Raw genomic sequence first — 22,801 nt, 5'->3', positions numbered from 1 at the left:
CGTTTCATTCATTTTGTAAACTTATTCAGAGATAATGTGTAAATTTGAAAATTTGATGACAAACTGATATGAGGTCAGGGGTTCAAATAAAAAAAAGGAGTATTGGGCAGATGTTTAAAAGATATTCTATCAAATTAATAAGAAATCCAAGGGGAGAAGATAAACGTGGTTTCATGTGTACATTATTCTGTTGCTTTTAGGATTGCTGCACCTCTGTCACTTGCACAGTAATATTGTGGACAGATGTAAGCCATGAGTTTTTCTGCTAGGTCATTGTTCTCAGATAAGACTAAGGTGTTGGGTCCTCTCCCTGGGCAAGGCCCTTAGTGCCTTCTCACAGTGGCCAGGACTGTGCTGCTTCACACGTCATTGTGTCTTTATGTGGATCCTCAAGTAGTTTGTCCTGAGATCAAGATTTCAGAACTTGGTTGTTCCTATGATTGGGAATAACCTTTCCTGGAGGTCAGAATGGGGCTTAGCACTAGATGAGCTTCAGGGGTTTCCTTCCAACTCTAAGATTCAAGTTTCTGCCTGGCCAAAATGTGTCCTTGAGCTAATAATAATACCTACTCCTGAACTTTGTTTTTTTCTTTTATAATTCACTTATAGCAGACTTGCAGGACCAGGCATCGGACTTCCCATGCCCCAACCTGTATAATGAGAGACCAAAGAGACTCGTTTTGGGTCAAAACAGGCCACAACTTTATTGAATACAGATGAAAGAGGTTTGGCTTGGGCATGGGGCAATCTAAATACTTCTGGCCCGCCGGCCGGAAGTGAAGTGTGGTCAATCCAGGTGGGGGTTCCTAAGATTTACATCCAATAGAGTGACCCCTGCAGGGCCTGGAGGAGTGCCTTTGGCCCTGGCCCCACCTGGGCATGTGGACATGGCCACTCCCCCCAGATCCCTTTAATGGGATACCCAGCATTTGGAGGGGCAGGCGGAGACTACAACCTCCCCTCCACCCAAAACAAAGGATTGCCCCAATGCCCAACCAGTTGTGATGATTGCTGTCAGGTAGTGCCAATTAGCCCGGTGGGCAAATTCCTACCCGGCCCCTTCGAAGGACAGCGACCACCGTAGCCACAGCAATGTCATTGACTATCTGCTTAAACCGAGGGTGGGTGCCTGGAGAAAACATGGCCCAGGAAGAAACCGGCTGAGCCCAGGGTGCTGGGTGCTTAAATGAGTGAGGGGCAGATCCAAGGGAAGCCCACTACCAGCTCCATTGGCTCCACCCCCCACACAGCCCAAATCCCAGCCTGCATCCCCATTTGCCAAAGCCGGGTGCAGGCATAGGATCTGATTCCTGATAGGCAGAGGGGGCTTATGTCCCCTCTGCCCATCAGGAAGGGCGCAGCCAGGTTGAACTCCCCCATCGGGGGCCCAGTGAAGCCTCCTCTGTCCCGCAATGCCCCCACAGAAAAGGGTGAGCGGGCTTGCTGCACACAAAACAGTGTGTCTTGAAACTATTGGCACGATGGAGCTACTTTATACCACTTCATTCTTTGCCAATTATTTCTAGCCAATTCATTTTGAAGGCAAAAGTAGTTTGAAAGAACTGTGCTCCCTGCTCCTCCAAAATATTCAATAAATTTCTTACTAAGCAACATACTTTAAAAAAATAATTTGATTATATGCTAGCATTAGAGGAACAAGCACCTTCATGATGTCAGGGTGGCCTACCTCTCTGAGTTGCTATAAGAAGATGGATGTATCTAATGAAAAGTGACAGCATCTTGGGTCCTAGCAGTATGGAGTCCCCAGATGTCACTTAAAAATTTATTGTGACAGGTGTCAGAATAATATTATAAAGCATTTTTGTTTGCAGACTTGAGCTGACTTCTATAATAACTAGTGTGTGTATAAATTTATAATATACATTATCAGTGCAATCCTATACATGCCTGCTCAGAGTGCCCTAGGGAGAGGGATTGATTGGTAAGCCGCAATTTCTAAATTGTAGCTCAGTTATGGGGAATAGGGGTATCCTAATAACTCTCAACACTCTTAAAATATGGCTCCCATAATTCCTTGGAGGAAGGCATGACTGTATAAAGTGGTATCATATGTGTAGTGTGAATTTGGCCACAGTCTTCTAGCACCAGTGTACATTGTTTTGTAAAAAAATATGTTCTTGAATCCATAAGAAACTAAATAAAGGAGGACAACTTTCATGGTTGTGTCACAGAAAATAAACGAAACCATGCATATAGAGAGATCCTGAGCTTGATCCCAAACATTGACAAAGATAGATTTTGGCATCTGTCTGGGAAATTTTAAACGCATTCACCAGGATGTTTAGTTTTTAAGGCACTTGGAAGCCATTATAGTACTGTACCTGTGAAACAGTCTTAGTAGCAGACCTTAAGTGGATTGCTGGCTCGTTTCTTTGGGTTATGTTAAAGAATTTAGGTTTGTATTAGCAATGAAGTAGCTTTATTTAATGAACAGTGACTATGCCTCAGCAAAAGCATTATAATACAGTGTTTTATATTGTAAAACAATTGTTTTATAGGTCCTCAGTAGAAGTACTTGATGGCTCTGATTTGGTGTTGGAAGATGAACATTCAGATGATGAGATGATACAGAGAGATGTTGATAGCTCTGATGACGATGATGACACAAATTCAGACTCTAGCAAAGGAGAGCCTGATACACAGGAAAATAAGCAGGTAGATATTGTGACTTGGAGCTTAGCTAACTTTCTAAACGGAGAGAATTTGGATCCTCTGTGAACTACTACTGGAGTATAGGAGCAGAGCAACATTTTTCACCATTCTCCCCTTTCTCAATCACTGCCTCTCAACCAGTGCTCCCACCCTCCAGAGTAGATTTTTGAGGCATGGCGACCAAGGGAAAAACACTGCCATCAGGTGGGAGTGGCCTGTTAGTACTTCTATCAGTGGCACATTAATTAGGATCAAAGCAAATGTGTTCCTCTAGCATTCTAATGTTAATTTACTTCCTCCATTTCTGTACCACCTCTTAGTATAAATACAAGCAATTTGTTACTCATGACAGCACATAAAATGCACCATTTTCAGCACCAAAAGAGGGTGAGGTACAACGGGGAATCCCCACTTGCACACATTCTGGGGATGTGAGCAGCGGCCAGGAACAGAACGCTCGCGTAAGTGGTGGTTCCCCTGTATCCTCAGCTCAGAACAATAAGAAAAGTACAGTAGAAAGCAAACAATAATAACATTATAATAATTAAAGTTAAAACACTGAATGGAATTGGTCGGAGTAAAATCATCACAGTATTGACTGGGTAAAATAACACTTTTCTGTTAGAAGGATGATTTTTTTTTTGTCTCCATCCATCCCTGGGCCCAGTCCTGCCAGGTCTTCTGGTCCTCAACTTCCAAAGTTTATCCAAATTACTGCACTTGGCTGTTGCTGTTAGCAAAGCCTGTTGCCAGAACTTTGTGAGGCACAGATATAGTTTAAAATCTAATGATGTGCATGGAACATCCCTGGAAAGTCATACTGGACAATTCCATCTTCATTGGAAAGCTTCTTGTGTTTCACAGGACATGTATTAGTATACATGGAACTTAAGACTTAATTGGCAAATATCATCTTCTTTCTCAAGCTTGCCTACCAAACATTGAATCTTGCAGTTGAGGATCAAATTTCCTTCCTTCCTTCCTTGACCATTGCAAAACATTCTGCAGCTGCAGAGAAAATTAAAAGCATGTATAAATTGTTAGCCAAACAAATATATATCTCTTGGCCTTTGCCAAGCTCTGATTAAAAAAAATAACTGTTTGAAAGTGAAGACAATCAACTTTTTTAAAACCAGAGGCTGTGTGTTCTCATTGGTAGACCATAATTGGAGAACTTTCAGTTTTCAGTTATGCCTCAATAACCTCATCCTGACTCAAATTTCTTTCAACAGATAAGAGGTGCCATTTTTAAGAGAGACTCCTAAGTAGGTAGTAGTGGCGGCAACTAGCAATTAACTGAACATTAACATTTTTTATGGCACCTAAACATGAATTCACTTGTATCCTGAATACTTGAAAGCGGAGATGAGTGCCACACCCCATAGTCAAATTTGACTGGACTTAACTGTCCAGGGGTCCTTTACCTTTTTTACCTTGAATATAGAGTACAGAGCAATAGGCCAATAAAGTTGTAGCAGAAAAAAAACTAAGATTTAGGGCTGTTGCATTTTTTTAAAAATAGCATGTCTGCATTCTACAAAGTTTAATTTTATTTGCAGATTAAAGCAGCTGGGAAGAAAACAAAAGTTTATCATATTGCTAAAGAAATAATGAGCTCAGAGAAAGTGTAAGTATTGGTGTAAAATTTAATAAGTTATGCATGGAGGTATGTATGTTTTTCCTTTGTGGTTGAGATAATATTTACTGTTCTTGTTTTTGTATTAGGTTTGTAGATGTTCTGAAGCTTTTGCACATTGTAAGTACTGTATTTATTTCACTTCATAAGCATGTTTGCTACAAAGTTAATTATTTATGAAGTTATTTTCAGAAAATGTATTCAACTGAGTTTCTTAAATGTTCATTCTTTTTTTTAAAAAAATAGCCTAATGAAACAGCAATTAAATATCAATGCCCAAACTCCTGGAATGCTTCCTAATGAATAGAAGGAATAGAATGTTTGGGGTGCGGTAATTTTTCTGTTGAAGTGCTGCAGAAAGTTTGAATGTTACAAATGTGCTTAGAACGTGTACTAGAATATTTCTAGGCCTGCAGATGGAAAGGTGGAAGGTCTAGCTGTCAGAAATTCTGGTGACTTCCCAGTTTGGTCAGAAATGCAGTAGAGCAGGAGAAGGGTGCTCTTTTGTTATTTGTTTTTGCTTCTGAACTCCGAAAGCTCTTGTTTGTGTGCACACAGGTGAACTTTTGCACACTAAAGAATAGTGTGCACCCAGGTTTAATTCGTTTTTGAGTTGCCAAGTAGTCTTTTGTGCTGGGAAAGAAAATAGCATACTCTTGCCAGCTCTGTGAACCACTGAGGGGGACAAGGGCAGACTCACCCTTTTAATGCCTTCAGATTTATTGCTTCCTGTTGCCATATGCCAGTGAACAAGGTTGTCACAGCCCTATCTTGCTGTCATTTTACTTGCATTGCCTTCTCTTAGAATGTGTAGGCTTGGTTGTATATACATTGAAGAACATCCAAACTGGAAGAAATACTGAAAAGTGATACTTGTAGTAGGGTGTGTTCGGGCTTAGCTAGGCATTAAAGGAAAATAGTTTTTCTACAGATTGTTTTCAAGTATTGCAAGGAGCCTGACTTACTAGGCAGCCAGGTTTGAACCTGACTGTTCAGGTTTTGCTGATTCTTGGGCAATCAAAGTTCAGAGGCTGAGGACTGCTTGCTAGGTCAGGGCTTTTTAAATTTCACAGTGAGTCTTCCATTATGTAAAAAGAGCTGTTTGAATCTCTCCAGATGGAAAGCAAAGATCCCCATAGTCTGTTTTTTCTTATTAATTTTAGGAGTAATTGGGGATTGTGGAGTCTGGTGCAGCTTTTTTAATTGTCAGTAGGAGCAAAGTATAGTTTGATGATTCAGATGTAAATGAAAGCAACTGATTAAAGCAGTGTGCAAAATGGAAGGAAGGAGCATAGGTGCGTATGGATCTTTCATGACAATTGAGACTTTGACTTCACCGGGATCTCTCTTTGGTAAATGTGCTGGGTTTATAACCTCACTGCCCCAGTTAACAAAAAAGGATTTTAAGGTGATAGGATGTGTATATATGTGGATTACATGACATCAGGCATAATGAAATGCAATTTTTATATAGTAGTAAGTTTTTTTTTAATTAAAAAAAAGATGAAAGGCAGTATTCGATTACACCACTGCTCCAACATTTCTTGCAAGACGATGCAGAAGTTGTTGGGGGTTTTTTTGCTTTAAATTGGCAGTATATGAAACTGAACTTTACTAGTCTGTAATTCAAGACTGCAGCACCTGCAACCCATTAAAATTTATTAGAGTAATTGAGCCCTTCCTGGGACTCACCTAGGAGCCACATAGGCATGTTAGAATCTGCATATAGAACCTGAAGTGACTAGGCAGTGGCTCCTGGAGATGGACAGATGTACTTTTTATGTTAAAGAATTAAGAGGGAAACGTCTTCAGTGCAAAGTATTGCACTGCTGCCTGTAACGAATTTTGCTTGGATACTTTGTAAGCAGCTGCTTGTAAAAGCTGAGAAAAATTCAGTGTGTGGCTTTCCTCAGCAAGGCAATGCAATGGTGGAGTAATCTGTTTCTGTTGATTTGCTGCCTGTCTTGCAGCTCTAAAAAGCACCAGACCTCTCTGTTAAGAAAGAAAGGCAGTAAGGTGCAGTATGTGCTTCAGAAATGTGGTGAATAATTTTCTTGTCTCTGGTACAGCACAAACAATCGAATTTTCTGCCTTGCCTGCTCCTGTTACAAGATAGTTTTACTCTATCCTTTTGTGGGAGAAATATCGCATTATGTGCCGCACTAGGCTCAAGAGTTTTGGATCACTGGACCTGCAGTTGCTCATGCAGAACGTTTTGCTTTTCCACATAGCATGAAGCATACATCTGTTCTTGTTTTCTTTTGTGGGTGGAATGTATCAGATCAATAGGGAGGAGAAGGAATAATTAGTTGCAAGTCTTAAGCCAAAAAGAGCTAGACCTCCATTTATTAGCCTTTGACTGTCCTGGATTCATGAATAAATGCATTCAAGATTGGGTCGCAACACAGGTCTGGGCTGTGCAAGTTAAGTGTGTACACATTCCCAGCATATTTTTCCTCTTATGTTTTAAAAAGTGTTCCCTTTTAAATGTTATGCATCTTGCGCTTTGCTTAAAGTTCTCTGGAGCTCCTGTGTTCCATCTGGGTTCGATTAGCTATAGTAATTCCTCAACTTATTTATCTGTGTGAAGGCAGTGTTTGAAGGTCACCCCCCCCCCCCCGGATGTAAAAAGGCTAGTTAAGTTTTGTGTTGCCAGTTGGCTTACAACATACAAAAACACAGCATTTCCATATGAATGAGGCCATCTGTTTCCACTGAAATCTTGTGCAGCTGAGTCTCCAATACCAAACCATACCTCTGTTCCTTTCTGCTTCAAGTCCTCTAATCTTAAAAGAGGTTGTAAGGAAAGGAAAGTGCTGACCAGTGTTCACCCACCCCCACACACGTTGCAAAACAGCTGTGCGTGCATTTACATAATTGCTTTGCCTTGTTTAGATTTGTACATTTCTCCTTATTACACTGTTTACATAAAGTATTGCTTGGCTGGCAAAGATGAACTGAACCCACTCAGTGGGTGGGTTAAGTATGTAAGGAGATGGCGTGTTTGATCTTCCCCTTACCCCACAAAATAAAAGACAGAGAAATTCAGAAAAGAGCACATTTTTGAGTATTTGCCTCCATATGCAGCCACTTCGAACTGTAATGTCTTCTGCCTCCCATAAAGTGTCCTGGGAGCTATAATTTAAGGAGTTCAGAGTTGTTAAGAGACAGCCATTCCCCTCAGACAGACACAATTGCCAGTGACTTAACAATCAATTCCACTTCCTGGGAAACTCTGGGAATTGTAGCTATTTGAGGAGAATAAGGGTCTCCTAAGAACTTTCAGCACCTTTGACAAAATGCAGTCAAACAGCTTTCCATTCTATTAGATCAGAAAGAGAAATGGATTGTGGCTAGGTATGGTATTTTCCAGGCAAATTTCCCCTAGAAGTTGTACCTATTTTCTCCAGTAAGCTTAAGCGTAGGATCAGATCAACTGTGCCTGAACTTCCCTTCTTTTCCAAAGCACAGAAGTGAGAGTGTCTGACCTTGGGCTGCATATCTGGTCCTGGGGAATGTGGCTGAATGGGCCTTCTGCATGTATACAAGGGGAATAACATGACCTATATTACTGGTAGTTGCTTGGAGGCCAGTTTTTCAGAGGCTCTTTGTGTGCCTGTGTTTGTACTCTTAACAGGATTTCCGGGATTCAGTAGCACATGCTTCCAGGCAACTTGGAAAGCCAGTCATTGAAGACAGGATTCTAAATCAGATCCTGTACTACCTACCTCAACTGTATGAGCTTAATCGGGACCTCTTGAGAGAACTTGAAGAGCGGCTGTCCCACTGGTAACTACACATTGAGAGCATAGATTCCTGCTTACTTATTGGTTAGAATTTTGAGATATTCAGGCTTCTAGTACTGTGTGCTGTTTTTATACCACAAAATTGAATTACTAATACCGTATATGGTGTTGCAATGCAGCTATTTTTGAACCAAGGTTTTCCCTGGATGTGTGTGTGTGTTTATGTACTCACATATATTAGTAGTTTGCAGCTAGATTGGCTATTGGAGTCAAAGGTACCAAGTTCCTTCCCCTCTTCATCTTTACTTTCTATGACCAAATCAGTCATGACTAAATGAACCTTTCTAAAATGTCATTTGACCTTGCTTGGCTATGTTTGCTATTTTTTACCATAGGCTATTTGGGTGATTGGGGCTGAGCCAGGTCAGGACTATGACATGGGAGGAGGAAGGCTTTAACTATTTGTTCCACCATACTCCTGATCAAGCCTCCTGTTGCCATTTGGCTGCTAATTGCAGTGGGAGGATAGCATCCGTTGGTACCAATGGGTGCTTTCCTCCCACTTTGAATAGCAGGCACCTCCCCCCTACATCTGGACCAGGGCTGTGGCAGAAAGGTTTAAAGCTCCACCTATCCCAAATGTCTATATGTAAAAACTAATTAATTAATATTGCCAAGCAACATTGATAGCATCATGTCTTGTTAGGGGCTGAGTTCTGCTAGGCAGTGTAGCAAGGATGGAAAAGGAGATGGAAGAAAATCTGAATTTTTGCCATACCTTTTGCCCTTATGAAGCCAAGTCAGAAAAATATTGACCAGGCTTACAAGGGCCCCTCTTTTTACCTTGAAGGGTATATATGAAGAAGTGAGGCTTGTCCAATGGCCAGGTTTAGCTCAAAGGCTACTAGCTTGCCCCCCTTCTGATTTAGATGCTCGTTTCAATAGCAGTCCTTGCAAACACTTTCATTCTTAACACATGAAAGGGACTGAGCAGGGGGTCGCAGAGGAGGCCTGGGGGTGGGCACTGTTCTCCCGGGATATGTTCCCTCCATCATGCATTCTTCAGGTTTAAGTTCTAATTGTCCACGGTGTTAAATTCTAGGATTGACCACCAGCGAATTGCTGATATATTTGTGAAGAAAGGACCATACCTAAAGATGTATTCAACGTACATCAAAGAATTCGATAGGAATGTAGCTCTTCTAGATGAGCAATGCAAGAAGAACCCTGGGTTTGCTGCTGTTGTTCGAGACTTTGAGGTAATGGAGCCTTTTATCAATGGTGTCAGACGATACAGTCCATCTTTTGACTTTAGTTTTCTCTAAGGGCTGGTTTGCACAATGCCAGAATACAAAATGCACGCACGTGTCTCTTGTCAGGTATAGTGTGCATATTTTTTTCACTTTTGGTCCCTTTTTAAAATGCGTGTGAGCAGAGATGCTGCACATCCCCCATAGTAGCTTGGATCTTTTTTAAAGGATCAAGAAGCAAGCGATAAGAATTACATCTGGTAAGCAACACATGCACATCGTATTTGAGCATAATATGAAACTGGAAATAGTAAACATTCTCTTTACGATTACTGTATAACCGAAGTTCTGCAGGGGAAGTACAGCAGAGCAACATAGCTGCCAAGTCTCCCGTATTCCCTGGGAAATCCCCGTTTTTCCAGCTGTTCCTAGCTGGAAAAACGGATTTTTTTGTTTTCCCCCGGGTTATTCTGCCACGGTGGCCATTTTGGAACTGGGCGGAGCATGCTCAGAAGCGACTTTTGATGCTGCTCTGCCCAGTTCCAAAATGGCTGCAGTGCGACTTCTGGCGTGGCGGCCATTTTGGAACTGGGCAAAGCAGCATCAAAAGTCACTTCTGAGCATGCTCCGCCCTGTTCCAAAATGGCGGCAGCACTACTTCCAGTCTGCTACTTCCAGCCGGTCCGTTATTTCTCCGACAGCAACTTGGCAGGTATGCAGAGCAAACGACTGGAAATTTAAAACACCCAAGTCAGAATTCTAACTGAAACATTCATTCTTAAAAGCACTGATTCTTCAAAGATACAATATCATGAAAAGTGTCTTGGAATCTCTTTGTGATCAAAAGATTTTGTCTGCCATATTGTCGTTTACAAAATGTATCTAGTTCTGTTGACAGATTTATAAAACCTATACATTTAATATTTTCATTTTAAATAACCTTTTGTTAATTTTGGCATCACCATTGAAATTTTCTTCAATAAAGTGTATGCAACCCTTGTACACAAAATTGATTACTGTCTCATAGGCTTCCTCTGAAAACTGATGCAGTAAGAGTCTAATCCACCAATATGATATAGAATAGGCACCGTAGAAGATTGGCTGGAGTGTTTTGATTTCCTTGAAACAACTCATTTTTAATGAATTGGCAAAACCTGATATGGAAAGCAACAATCAAAACTAATATACCGTATATATTTTTTAAAGAAGTTTGGTGACCGTGGACTTACAGCTAGCAAGGAGGTTTGCATCAGATGCAATTTGGCAGCAGCATTCTTTGTTCTTTCATCTAGTGAAATGTATAACTGAGGTTAAGAAAATAAATGTAAGCAAGAAAGGAAGTAATATTTCCTCTATTAATGAGTCTCTCGTCAGCCCTGTACAAGTCTTCTGTCCACAATAAATGACTTTTTCAGGCCATTTGAACTGAATGGAATGTTAGAAGCCGGTCAAGTCTCTTGGCTGAGTCCCTTTCCATTTGAGATTCAGTTTTCTGCCAAAATGCAAATCCAAGGCTTCGTGCTGCCATGATTCCTTAATTATTGCTTGTTGAGTCTATACCATTTGTTTATCTGAGGACAAATTTAGATGGACGCATGGTGCCTCAGATTTGTTAAGTCAGAAAATCCTTATTTTCTATCACGCTTTGCAGCTGCCTGTCTGCTTTGTATGTGGCACTAAAGTAGACACAATTATACTTTGCTCACTTGGGGGTGAGGAGGAAATGATCAGAATGGTGAAGCTGTTGGTATCATAGCATGCTGACATGTTGGCTAAATCCTACATCTATATAAATCTGAGCCAGCCTAAAGTCTTCTTTAGATTGCTTGTAGGGTGAGCATTTGGGGCTTTTTAGTTTAGAGAAAAGGCAAATAAAAGGAGACACGATAGAAGTGTGTAAAAGTATGCATGGTATTGAGAAACTGAGTAGAGAAACATTTTTCTCCCTCATAATCAGGGCTCCAGATTAAGACCTTTGGAGACCCTAAGCACTTAAAAGATTTTGGTGCCCCCATATAGTTCTAATTCAAAATATTGTTTCATTTAATGGCTAATTCAGCCCTGCTCTTAATACTAGAACTCAGGGACATCTAATTAAACTTAAATGCTGGAAGATTCAGTACAGACAAAAGGAAATACTTATGTTGCCCCTTCCAACTCTACAATTCTATGATTCTGGGATTCACAAAGCACATCATGAAACCATGGAATTAACTCCCACAAGAGGCAGGGATGTCCACCAACTTGGATGGCTTTAAAAGAGAATTGGACAAATTCCTGGAGGATCAGGCTATCAGTGGCTACCAGATAACTATACTCTACCTCCACTGTATGCTTCTGAATACCAGTTGCTGGACTAGATGAGCCACTGGCTTCATCAGAACTTCTTTCTGCAAAGGCAAAGCCACAATTGAATAACAGCCCATTTAAAAAAAAAGAAAGAGAAAAAAACAACCAATAGAGCTTGCAGACAGTAGCAAGAGTAAACTATTTGGTCTGGTTCAGGCAAGTTGTTTTAAAAGAATGTTAAGTTTCAAAATCCTGGGTGTTTTCTTTTTCAGATGAGCTCCCGCTGTGCTAACTTGGCACTGAAGCACTATTTGCTCAAGCCAGTTCAGAGGATCCCCCAGTACAGGCTGCTTTTGACAGGTAAGAGCTAAAAAGTCAATGCTCTACAGGTAGCAAACCTCAACTTGCTAAGAATATTTTTACCTGAATTCAGATGCATGGAAAAATTATTGTACAGAGAAATTCTTCTGCAGTGAATAAAAATGCAAAGGAAGAACACATCTGATTCTTTTTCGTCTTCTGCTGAATAAATGTTGATGGTGATAAGCATCAGGGCTATGATGTTATGCTATGTTTCCACAGCTGTTCATTCTGGTTCTGCTGTTCAGGGTAGAACAGTATTGATTTCAAAAGGAAAAGGGAAGCTCTGAAAACTGATATAATATAAATATTTTTCTTATACCAAGTGCTGATCCATGCATATTCTTATTTTGGTCATGTTGTTATAGTTTTAGCTATAGTTAAAAAAATAAATCCATACTCTACTACTCCTTTGTAAAATTGACTTTCCTTTTCCCCCCTATTGCCATAAAGCAATAATAGAGCATGGTAGGACTTCTGTGTAAACATGCATATGATGACACTGTAACAGAATCCCTGCTCTTTGATGTTGAGAGTAGTCCAAGGATACTGCATAGTCCCACCTTCCCATCTAGGCTCCCTTCTGCTGTTTCCTTACCAGTGTGTGGGAACTTCAGCCATCTATGGACCTCTAACATGTCTCACTGGTAATGCCCTGAACATATAATCCCTTTACTATGAATCTACACAAAAAGTTGAAATTTCCTGGATTGATGGTCACTGTCATGCAGTTCCCCAAAATAAAAAAGTTCATGGGTTGTAGTACAGGCACCTCCTGTGTTTGAATCACAGGTGTTTGAATCACAACGCCACCGTACACATGAGCGTTGCCACGAACCCGGAAGTGGCATGAAAAGCAGCAAATATGGCCCTAAAAGAGCGTGAAAACAGCAAACATGTTCAAAAACAGTGTAGCAATCCCATGAACCTTTGCACCAACCTTTGAGGCCTGTGGAGAGTTTGAGCAAGGAAGTTTGGAGGCAGTGATTGTGGTGGGGTTTCATGGACTTTCGGTTTTTTAAAGGGTTTCCAGAGTTTTAGAGGGTGTCTGCAGGCGCTTTCAATGGTGTTCCCAATATACACGATTTCACTAAAACACGAGGTGCCTCAGAATGTAACCCCCACGTAATTGAGGGGTTGCCTGTACTGTCAATGATTAATAGTCATGCAAGTAGTAGTGGACTAATTAAATCAGGGATCTGGAAACTTATGACGCTCTTGATGTTGTTGGATTAAAACTCCCATCAGCCCTACTCAGCATGGCTTAATGCCCAGGGATAATGGGAATTATGGCCCAGAGACTTCTGAAGGGCCACGGGTTCCCCATCCTTGATTTAAAAAGACAGGAAATGTATCTTCTAGTAAGAGAAAATGAAAGAAGCAGCATCGAAACAGCAAACTGTTGATCTCTTTTGCAAACTGTTGAAGAGGAGGGATGAGGTCTGTACACCAGGCTAAGTTTATGCTGCAATCTCCTCTTATTCTTTCAGTTCCTGCTTTGCTGCTCCCATGAAATTGTATTCATAATGAATAGTGAAAGAGCTGCTCTACTAGTAGTACTCCAATCTGTTGTTGGTCATAGGCAACATTTGGCTCTCTGAATCTCTGACGTCTTTTTATTTATTGCTTTATTCTGCCGGATTTTTGCAGAAATGTCAGGTTTTTGTAAAGATGCAGAGAACATGATTTATGCTGAGTTAGTGAATTTCACATTATTCAAACTTCCTCACTCTATTTTCTTTTTCTTGTGTAGTGTATGTACTTTGGGAAATCAGGAGCTGTAAATGTTGGGTTTGACATTGTTGCTCTTAGGCTTTGAGAAAGACCGTAGAACAAAATGAAGAAGAAAATAATTTCACAACCTGTCTTCTACGGTTCTTCTGAGCATCATTTCTGTTAAGTAGCTCTTCAGCTGAATCCTCAAATATATGACTCAATGAATAGTCAAGTGTGCTAATTACTCTGATATAGGAAAGGGATGTGCACACCAATTTGCAATACGGTACATAATATAGCTTGTTACATAAAATATACTTTCTCTAAAACACTTCTATACATATTGAGTTAGAGTCATTGCCCTCCCACAAAGGAAAGGACCCCTTCATTTATGAGATACAGGAGAAACACTCTCTGGAAGAAGCAGTTTTTGATGATTCCCAGTTTCCCTGCAGCTTATAGCACTATTTCCCATAGTCTTCTGGAGGGTCCACTAACCCTCTGGAACAGATTTTCTGGAGCACAGGAGACTACAAGTGAGAAGGAGAAATAAACAAACATCACCTTTTCACCCCCTCTTCCTGCAGCTGGTAGCATAGATCTATTCCAGGCATCCCCAAACTTCAGCCCTCCAGATGTTTTGGACTACAATTCCCATCTTCCCCGCCCACTGGTCCTGTTAGCTAGGGATCATGGGAGTTGTAGGCCAAAACATCTGGAGGGCCGCAGTTTGGGGATGCCTGATCTAACCCATAAGCAGCATAATATACATAAAACCTTGGACTGCTCTGGGATGCCCTAGCTTAACTTAATTCCTGACTGACTGAATTCCAGGAGCAAAACACAGCAAAATGAGTAGGCCTTCCTCTGACTCAAGAGTGTAGTCATTTCTTTCCCTTCTGTTTATTCATATCCATTAGGCCTTCTTCACCTTTATCCTACAAACTATTATTATTTGTCGCATCCTTCTCTAGGGCTTGTCTGCATGCCAGAAAAATATCCGCTACTTTGATTTTCTCAGCTGCTGTATAAATAGTAAGATTTCTTTCACTGCTGCTTATGACTCTGCAAAAATGCTGCGTTTGCCTAGAAAGTAGTACTGTGTGGAATTTTGTCCCCCCATGTTGTCATTGTGGAAAAAAATCCAAGTCTGTAACGTAAACTTATAGTTGGTGCTTGAGGTTGAAGAAGAGCGGTGCTAATTACTGTACTGTAAACTCAGAAAACCACTGGGAAATAATAACCACTTCTGTGTGAGAGATCTGCATGAACACGCAGTCAGGAAGATCATCCAGACTGCTGCTGTTAATCATCCCCAACTGGCAGAGAAGTTATGGAAGGGGTGTGTGTGTGGCTAGAGTACAGCATGCTCACTCTCAGATGATGGTCTGAGGGCACATGATGCAGCCACCTTGCAAAAAAAGCTAAGTTCAGTCCGACCCGGCTGCCCAATTCTTTCTTACCAAGATGCTTGCTGCCTTCTGGCTGGGAGAAGAGAGCAAGTGCCGTATTCATGCTGCCTTTATGTTTAAAAATTCATAAACCATATAACAAAAAATAGATTAGGGGGCACTTATACATATGCATTTTAAACCTACAAATTTAACATGAAACCTAAGCAACAATGCAATGGAACTAAGGGGAATAAAATTATTCAATCCTCTCAAACACCGTAATTTAAAATGCCTGGCATATAAAAATATTCTAACCTAGCACCAGAAATAATACAAAGTCGCTGCTCGGAATGCCTTCCTTGGGAGGGCATTTCAAAGTTGCAAGGAGCACCAGGGAGAAGATCCTCTCCTTAATATATGCATAAGGCACTTCTAGAAATGCCATGGACCAGTGCTTAAACCCTGTGCATTCAGAGTGCATTTCAGCTACATTAAACGTGTTTAATTCCCTTTGAAATCAGTGAGTGTGAGGACTCTTTGTAAATATGCAAACCTTTTCGGAGACATAATGATCTTATGGCTCAACTGGGCCACCTAGAGGTTCATTGTAATAACTTCATCCTGTTCTCTTCCTTAATAACATTTCTCTTTCCACAGATTATTTAAAGAACCTCTTAGAAGATTCTGCTGACTTCAGAGATACTCAGGGTAATTGCTTTTATAGTATTTAGTCCATAGTTTAATGAAAAGCATACATCTTCTTGAATTTATGGGCCCGGGGGGTGTTGTTGCATTGGTGGCACAGCCACAAGGCTGGATCCAGACTTTCAGGTTTCTTGGGTTACACTTCTCTTGCAGTGGCCTGCATGTTTGCTCTTAGGGTTGGGGCGCATCCTCTGAACAACAGAAAAGGTGGCATAGGAAGCTCCCAGAGGGAGGGAATTGCCAGAGATCACCTTGCTTCACGTCCAGTCATGTTTGTTTGTTTGTTTGTTTGTTTGTTTGTTTGTTTGTTTAATTAATTAATTAATTATACCCTGCCCATCTGGCTGGGTTGCCCCAGCCACTCTGGGCGGCTTCCAACATGTATAAAAAGCATTTAAAAAACCCCTGATGTAAGCACCACTGGTTTAGGAATCCCTGAAGATCAGAAAAAACTTCTACAAGGCCAGTGCTAATGCTCTGTGTTATAGTTGTTGTTGTTTAGTCATTTAGTCGTGTCCGACTCTTCGTGACCCCATGGACGATAGCACACCAGGCACTCCTGTCTTGCACTGCCTCCCGCAGTTTGGTCAAACTCATGTTCGTAGCTTCGAGAACACTGTCCAACCATCTCGTCCTCTGTCGTCCCCTTCTCCTAGTGCCCTCAATCTTTCCCAACATCAGGGTGTTTTCCAAGGATTCTTCTCTTCTCTTCTCATGAGGTGGCCAAAGTATTGGAGCCTCAGCTTCACGATCTGTCCTTCCAGGGAGCACTCAGAGCTGATTTCCTTAAGAATGGATAGGTTTGATCTTCTAGCAGTCCATGGGACTCTCAAGAGTCTCCTCCAGCACCATAATTCAAAAGCATCAATTTTTCGGCGATCAGCCTTCTTTATGGTCCAGCTATGGGAAAACCATAGCTTTAACTATACGGACCTTTGTCGGCAAGGTGATGTCTCTGCTTTTTACGATGCTGTCTAGGTTTGTCTTTGCTTTTCTCCCAAGAAGCAGGCGTCTTTTAATTTCGTGACTGCTGTCACCATCTGCAGTGATCAAGGAGCCCAAGAAAGTAAAATCTCTCACTGCTCCATTTCTTCCCCTTCTATTTGCCAGGAGGTGATGGGACCAGTGGCCATGATCTTGGTTTTTTTGATATTGAGCTTCAGACCATATTTTGCGCTCTCCTCTTTCACCCTCATTAAAAGGTTCTTTAATTCCTCCTCGCTTTCTGCCATCAAGGTTGTGTCATCTGCATATCTGAGGTTGTTGATATTTCTTCCGGCAATCTTAATTCCGTCTTGGGATTCATCTAGTCCAGCCTTTCGCATGATGAATTCTGCATATAAGTTAAATAAGCAGGGAGACAATATACAACCTTGTCGTACTCCTTTCCCAATTTTGAACCAATCAGTTGTTCCATATCCAGTTCTAACTGTAGCTTCTTGTCCCACATAGAGATTTCTCAGGAGACAGATGAGGTGATCAGGCACTCCCATTGCTTTAAGAACTTGCCATAGTTTGCTGTGGTCGACACAGTCAAAGGCTTTTGCATCGTCAATGAAGCAGAAGTAGACGTTTTTCTGGAACTCTCTAGCTTTCTCCATAATCCAGCGCATGTTTGCTATTTGGTCTCTGGTTCCTCTGCCCTTTCGAAATCCAGCTTGCACTTCTGGGAGTTCTCGGTCCACATACTGCCTAAGCCTGCCTTGTAGAATTTTAAGCATAACCTTGCTAGCGTGTGAAATGAGCGCAATTGTGCGGTAGTTGGAGCATTCTTTGGCACTGCCCTTCTTTGGAATTGGGATGTAGACTGATCTTCTCCAATCCTCTGGCCATTGCTGAGTTTTCCAAACTTGCTGGCATATTGGGTGTAGCACCTTAACAGCATCATCTTTTAAAATTTTAAATAGTTCAGCTGGAATATCATCACTTCCACTGGCCTTGTTATTAGCAGTGCTTTCTAAGGCCCATTTGACTTCACTCTCCAAGATGTCTGGCTCAAGGTCAGCAACCACACTACCTGGGGTGTACGAGACCTCCATATCTTTCTGGTATAATTCCTCTGTGTATTCTTGCCACCTCTTCTTGATGTCTTCTGCTTCTGTTAGGTCCTTACCACTTTTGTCCTTGATTATGGTAATCTTTGTACAAAATGTTCCTTTCATATCTCCAATTTTCTTGAACAGATCTCTGGTTTTCCCCATTCTATTGTTTTCCTCTATTTCTTTGCATTGCACATTTAAGAAGACCCTCTTGTCTCTCCTTGCTGTTTTTTGGAAATCTGCATTCAGTTTCCTGTATCTTTCCCTATCTCCCTTGCATTTTGCTTGCCTCCTCTCCTCCGCTATTTGTAAGGCCTCGTTGGACAGCCATTTTGCTTTCTTGCATTTCCTTTTCCTTGGGATGGTTTTCGTTGCTGCCTCCTGTATAATGTTACGAGCCTCCATCCATAGTTCTTCAGGCACTCTGTCCACCAAATCTAAATCCTTAAACCTGTTCCTCACTTCCACTGTGTATTCATAAGGGATTTGATTCAGATTGTATCTTACTGGCCCAGTGGTTTTTCCTACTTTCTTCAGTTTAAGCTGGAATTTTGCTATAAGAAGCTGATGATCTGAGTTACAGTCAGCTCCAGGTCTTGTTTTTGCTGACTGTATAGAGCTTCTCCATCTTTGGCTGCAGAGAATATAATCAATCTGATTTCGATGCTGCCCATTTGGTGATATCCATGTGTAGAGTCGTCTCTTGTGTTGTTGGAAGAGAGTGTTTGTGATGACCAGCTTGTTCTCTTGGCAGAACTCTGTTAGCCTTTGCCCTGCTTCATTTTGAACTCCAAGGCCAAACTTGCCAGTTGTTCCTTTTATCTCTTGATTCCCTACTTTAGCATTCCAATCCCCTGTAATGAGAAGAACATCCTTCTTTGGTGTCATTTCTAGAAGGTGTTGTAGGTCTTCATAGGATTGGTCAATTTCACTTTCTTCAGCACCGGTAGTTGGTGCATAAACTTGGATTACTGTGATGTTAAAAGGTCTGCCTTGGATTCGTATCTAGATCATTCTGTCATTTTTGAGATTGCATCCCATTACAGCTTTTGCCACTCTTTTGTTGACTATGAGGGCCACTCCATTTCTTCTACAGGATTCTTGCCCACAGTAGTAGATATGATAGTCACCCGAACTGAATTCGCCCATTGCCTTCCATTTTAGTTCACTGATGCCCAGGATGTCGATATTTATTCTTGTCATCTCATTTTTGACCACATCCAGCTTACCTCCATTCATGGTTCTTACATTCCAGGTTCCTATGCAATATTTTTCTTTACAGCATCGGACTTTCCTTTCGCTTCCAGGCATATCCGCAACTGAGCGTCCTTTCGGCTTTGGCCCAGCCGCTTCATCAGCTCTGAATCTACTTGTACTTGTCCTCCGCTCTTCCTCAGTAGCATGTTGGATGCCTTCCGACCTGAGGGGCTCATCTTCCAGCGTCATAACGCTGTTATAGTTATAGTTATAGTGTTATAGTTGCTGGCTATCTTAAGGCTACAGAGGTTCCTGATACAAAAACTCTGAGGGATCAAGGGGTGTGAACTCTTCTGTGTCAGGGGGCAAAGGCCATATTATGTTTGACTGCAGACCTTCCTCAGGCCTAATGTAGCCTGATAGATTTTAGTTGCCTCTGTTGAGAATATAAGCTTCTTACTCCCACAGTTGGAAGGTTTAAAATCTCATGCATTCTTGCCTATTTTCCTGATGTTTGTTGATGCTGAGCTACTGTTTTAAGATTTATTCCACAGTGTCCTTGCCTTTTCAGGAATCGTTTTCAGATATAACAACTTTAGAAAACATACCCCAAAAATTACCTTCCCCCACCCTCCCTGTTGAGCACAGTGGTGTCATTTATTATTATACAGATGTTTCCAAATTAAATTAAGGTGTCTTGCCATGTCCCCATGAGTCATGAGAGGTTGATAATCATCTTTCTTTGTTAATGCATATGAAATAAATCGAAACCATATTGCATAAAAAATTTCTGATCTTGTATTTTTCCCTTGATCTTGAACTTTGTTGGTCAACTTTTCCATTAAGTTGTGAAATACAATGTCCTTTCCATTAATACTGGCTCACATACTGTAGTCAATGCTGAAATACATTTTGTTTTGTTTTCAAGATGCTCTTGCTGTTGTGATAGAAGTGGCTAACCATGCTAATGACATCATGAAACAGGGAGTAAGTATCTCAGTTGTGGAATAATGTTGGTGATAATAATTATGATTATAAATATTATTTATCTATTAATCTCTTCCCATGAGGCATCCTGAAGTGATTTATGATATAATATGAACATATATAAAAGCCACATATATAAGAAAAGTCGAAGGAATAACATATAATTTTAAGCATATATATATCATCCATTTACAAGAATAGCCCATATGAAAAATCTGTTCAAATCCTATAAAGACAAAAATTGGGGTACAGACTTCCATTTTGAAGGCTTGATGAAATAACATTTTAATATGGTTTTCAGCAGCTTTGTGGGGTTTTGTCTGTCTGTATTTTGCCATTTTACTTTAGCTGTATACTAGAAAGCCCAACTTTGTGGATCTCAGTTTGAACCATGACACATTTGAGTTGCCTGGAAAGCTCATAGATCTCTAGATAAGAGATATGATTATACATGACTTTAAATGGGTCACTTGAAGCAACTTCATTCTCTTTACGAATGAGAAACAAGGGAGAGAACATTGAGCTTTTTACTATTACGGGCAGTGTGTGTTAAATTGTGGAGGCCTGTGTGTAGAACTAACTCTACAGTTTTAAGCTCTAAGGCTTAAATCTCCTGTGCTCAGCTCCTTTAATTCAGCAAATATCCCTTTTCTGATTTGTGTGGTTTTTTCCCCATACTGGTACACACCATAGAATGTGGAAGTGTGTTTGACTTCAACACTTCTGGAGCCAATTAGAGTGAACAACTAATGTGGCTCCCTGGTGTTCGCAGAGGATTCTTCCGCCATGGAACTTTTCATCAGTTTGTTTACAAGAACTTTATTTATGCTTCCACCCTCTAGGACAACTTTCAGAAACTTATGCAAATACAGTACAGTTTAAACGGTCATCATGAGATTGTACAGCCAGGAAGGGTAAGTTCACCAACAAGCAAAAAGCAGGTTGCAAAAAGCAAACAAACCTTAGTGTGTGAAAACCACTTTTATGGCCCATTTATGGGTTTTAGCTCTAAAAGGGAAAAGGAAGCTCTGGGGTTCCTTTTTCTTTGTTTCATCAGCCACCTCCATCTGTGATAGTAACTATTGCCTCTGCAAAGGCAAAGGTGCTAATTCCTGTGATGGGAATAAGACAAACAAAGGCTGGTGCCACTACTGTAGCCCATTAGTCTAGTGTGTAGTGCACTGTGGGGGTCTGTTTAGAGCCTTAGACCAACTTGGCCCTCCAGCTGTTTTGGGACTACAATTCCCGTGATCCCTGACCACTGGTCCTGTTAGCTAGGGATGATGGGAGTTGTAGTCCCAAGCTGGAGGGCCAAGTTTGGCCATCACTGGCTTAGTCCAACCTTGCTCAACCTGGTGCTGTGCAGATATTTTGAACTACCAACTCCTATTGTGTTGGCTGACTGATGGGAATTATATTTCCATATGTCAGGAGGAAACTAGGCTGGAAAAGTCTAGCTTAGGCCAACCAACCAAATATTTGTCCATAAGAGCAAACTCCTAGGGGCTGAGGTCCCTTTGGCTCCCCCCCAAAAAAAAAACACATTGATGGGTATTGCCATACAAATGGTGTGGTGTGTGCATCAAGTCATGTAATCGATTAGGTGGGGTGGAACTTACCTTCTCCCCACCCCCAAATATTTTATTCAAGTTGGCACCCCTGTATTTGCCCATCCCACATTGCCATACTGCCTCTGGGCAGAACAAGTAGGTCCCATTCCCACTTGACTTGCAAAAGCAGCATCCTGGCCTTACAAACTACTTCTAGTACTAGGAGTAGCTGTTCCTCTCCTAGCAATCCCACCACCTCTCTTTTAGCAGTGCCCTTTCCTGTCTCTACAGTATTGCTCTGTTGTCTTATTGGGCTCTTGGCTAGTACAGGTGAAACTCGGAAAATTAGAATATAATCGAAAAGTGCATTTATTTCAGTAATGCAACTTATTATTATTATTATTATTATTTCTTTTAACTTTTACAAATGCTTTCTTTTGGAAATTCCACAGTAATAAAACAAATAGTTACAATAATACAAAAATAAACATCGCTATTACATTTCATTAATTACATTCCATTTATAATTGACCCGCCTAACGACAAATAATTACAGTTACAACAAATAAAGGCTTAACATATCTTGCTTTGCATGTCATGCATCTATCTCATATATTGGTTTCACCTTTTAAGTTGCATTACTGAAATAAACGCACTTTTCGACGATATTCTAATTTTCCAAGTTTCACCTGTATGTACTTAATACTATGTTTGAAAATGGAACTGCTCTTGCTCTCTCTCCTTGGGAGAGTTTTATACTCCTAGCAACTGACTACATTTATTTGCTTGCTTGAATGCCCAGGTCTTTTTGAAAGAAGGAACATTGATGAAACTGTCCAGGAAGGTTATGCAGCCGCGAATGTTTTTTTTGGTAAGATGCCATGGATGTTTTTACATACCTAATGCTAGAGTGATTTCATAATGGTACAGTCAGTCCCCACTGCAATTTCAAAATCTTAGCAACTCCAGTTAATGGTTTTGAATAATTTATATTTCAGTTTATGCTATCATTGTCTCCTTTTCACAGTGGTTTTGTGAATAAAGCATCTTTTCTCTCCTGCTGGGGTTTTTTTTTAATGTAGCATTTATTTTTGAAAAATGTTCTGCTCAAAGTCCAAGGTTCTTTTTCAGATGCATCAGGGTCTTTGATCAAATGCTATCAAGGCAACTATTTAGCATTTAGCTATACTTGCAATGTTTTATTTTAATCTATCCTAAATAATGTTATTAAAAAATGATTCTTTGCTTATCAAGGAAAC

General features: G+C 40.8%; 1 protein-coding gene across 3 annotated transcripts in view; it reads left to right on the top strand.

Moving 5' to 3' along the window:
• Window positions 1–22,801, top strand: part of FGD6 (FYVE, RhoGEF and PH domain containing 6) — a 58,940-nt gene that overhangs the window by 18,663 nt on the left and 17,476 nt on the right. For all 3 annotated transcript variants that reach the window (XM_035128371.3, XM_088651867.1, XM_088651868.1), the window contains exons 3-12: window positions 2,520–2,676; window positions 4,233–4,300; window positions 4,399–4,429; window positions 7,947–8,098; window positions 9,158–9,314; window positions 11,867–11,954; window positions 15,722–15,772; window positions 19,934–19,992; window positions 20,835–20,906; window positions 22,345–22,413. In XM_035128371.3, the coding sequence (XP_034984262.1) occupies window positions 2,520–2,676; window positions 4,233–4,300; window positions 4,399–4,429; window positions 7,947–8,098; window positions 9,158–9,314; window positions 11,867–11,954; window positions 15,722–15,772; window positions 19,934–19,992; window positions 20,835–20,906; window positions 22,345–22,413 (904 nt within the window). The remainder of the gene's footprint in view (window positions 1–2,519; window positions 2,677–4,232; window positions 4,301–4,398; window positions 4,430–7,946; window positions 8,099–9,157; window positions 9,315–11,866; window positions 11,955–15,721; window positions 15,773–19,933; window positions 19,993–20,834; window positions 20,907–22,344; window positions 22,414–22,801) is intronic.

This window comes from Zootoca vivipara, chromosome 9 (genome assembly GCF_965207765.1).
Source record: "Zootoca vivipara chromosome 9, rZooViv2.hap1.1, whole genome shotgun sequence".
In the NCBI taxonomy this organism is placed as follows: Eukaryota; Metazoa; Chordata; class Lepidosauria; order Squamata; family Lacertidae; genus Zootoca; species Zootoca vivipara.
Note: the sequence above shows the minus strand (reverse complement) of the source record. Positions and strands in the feature narration are given on the sequence as shown.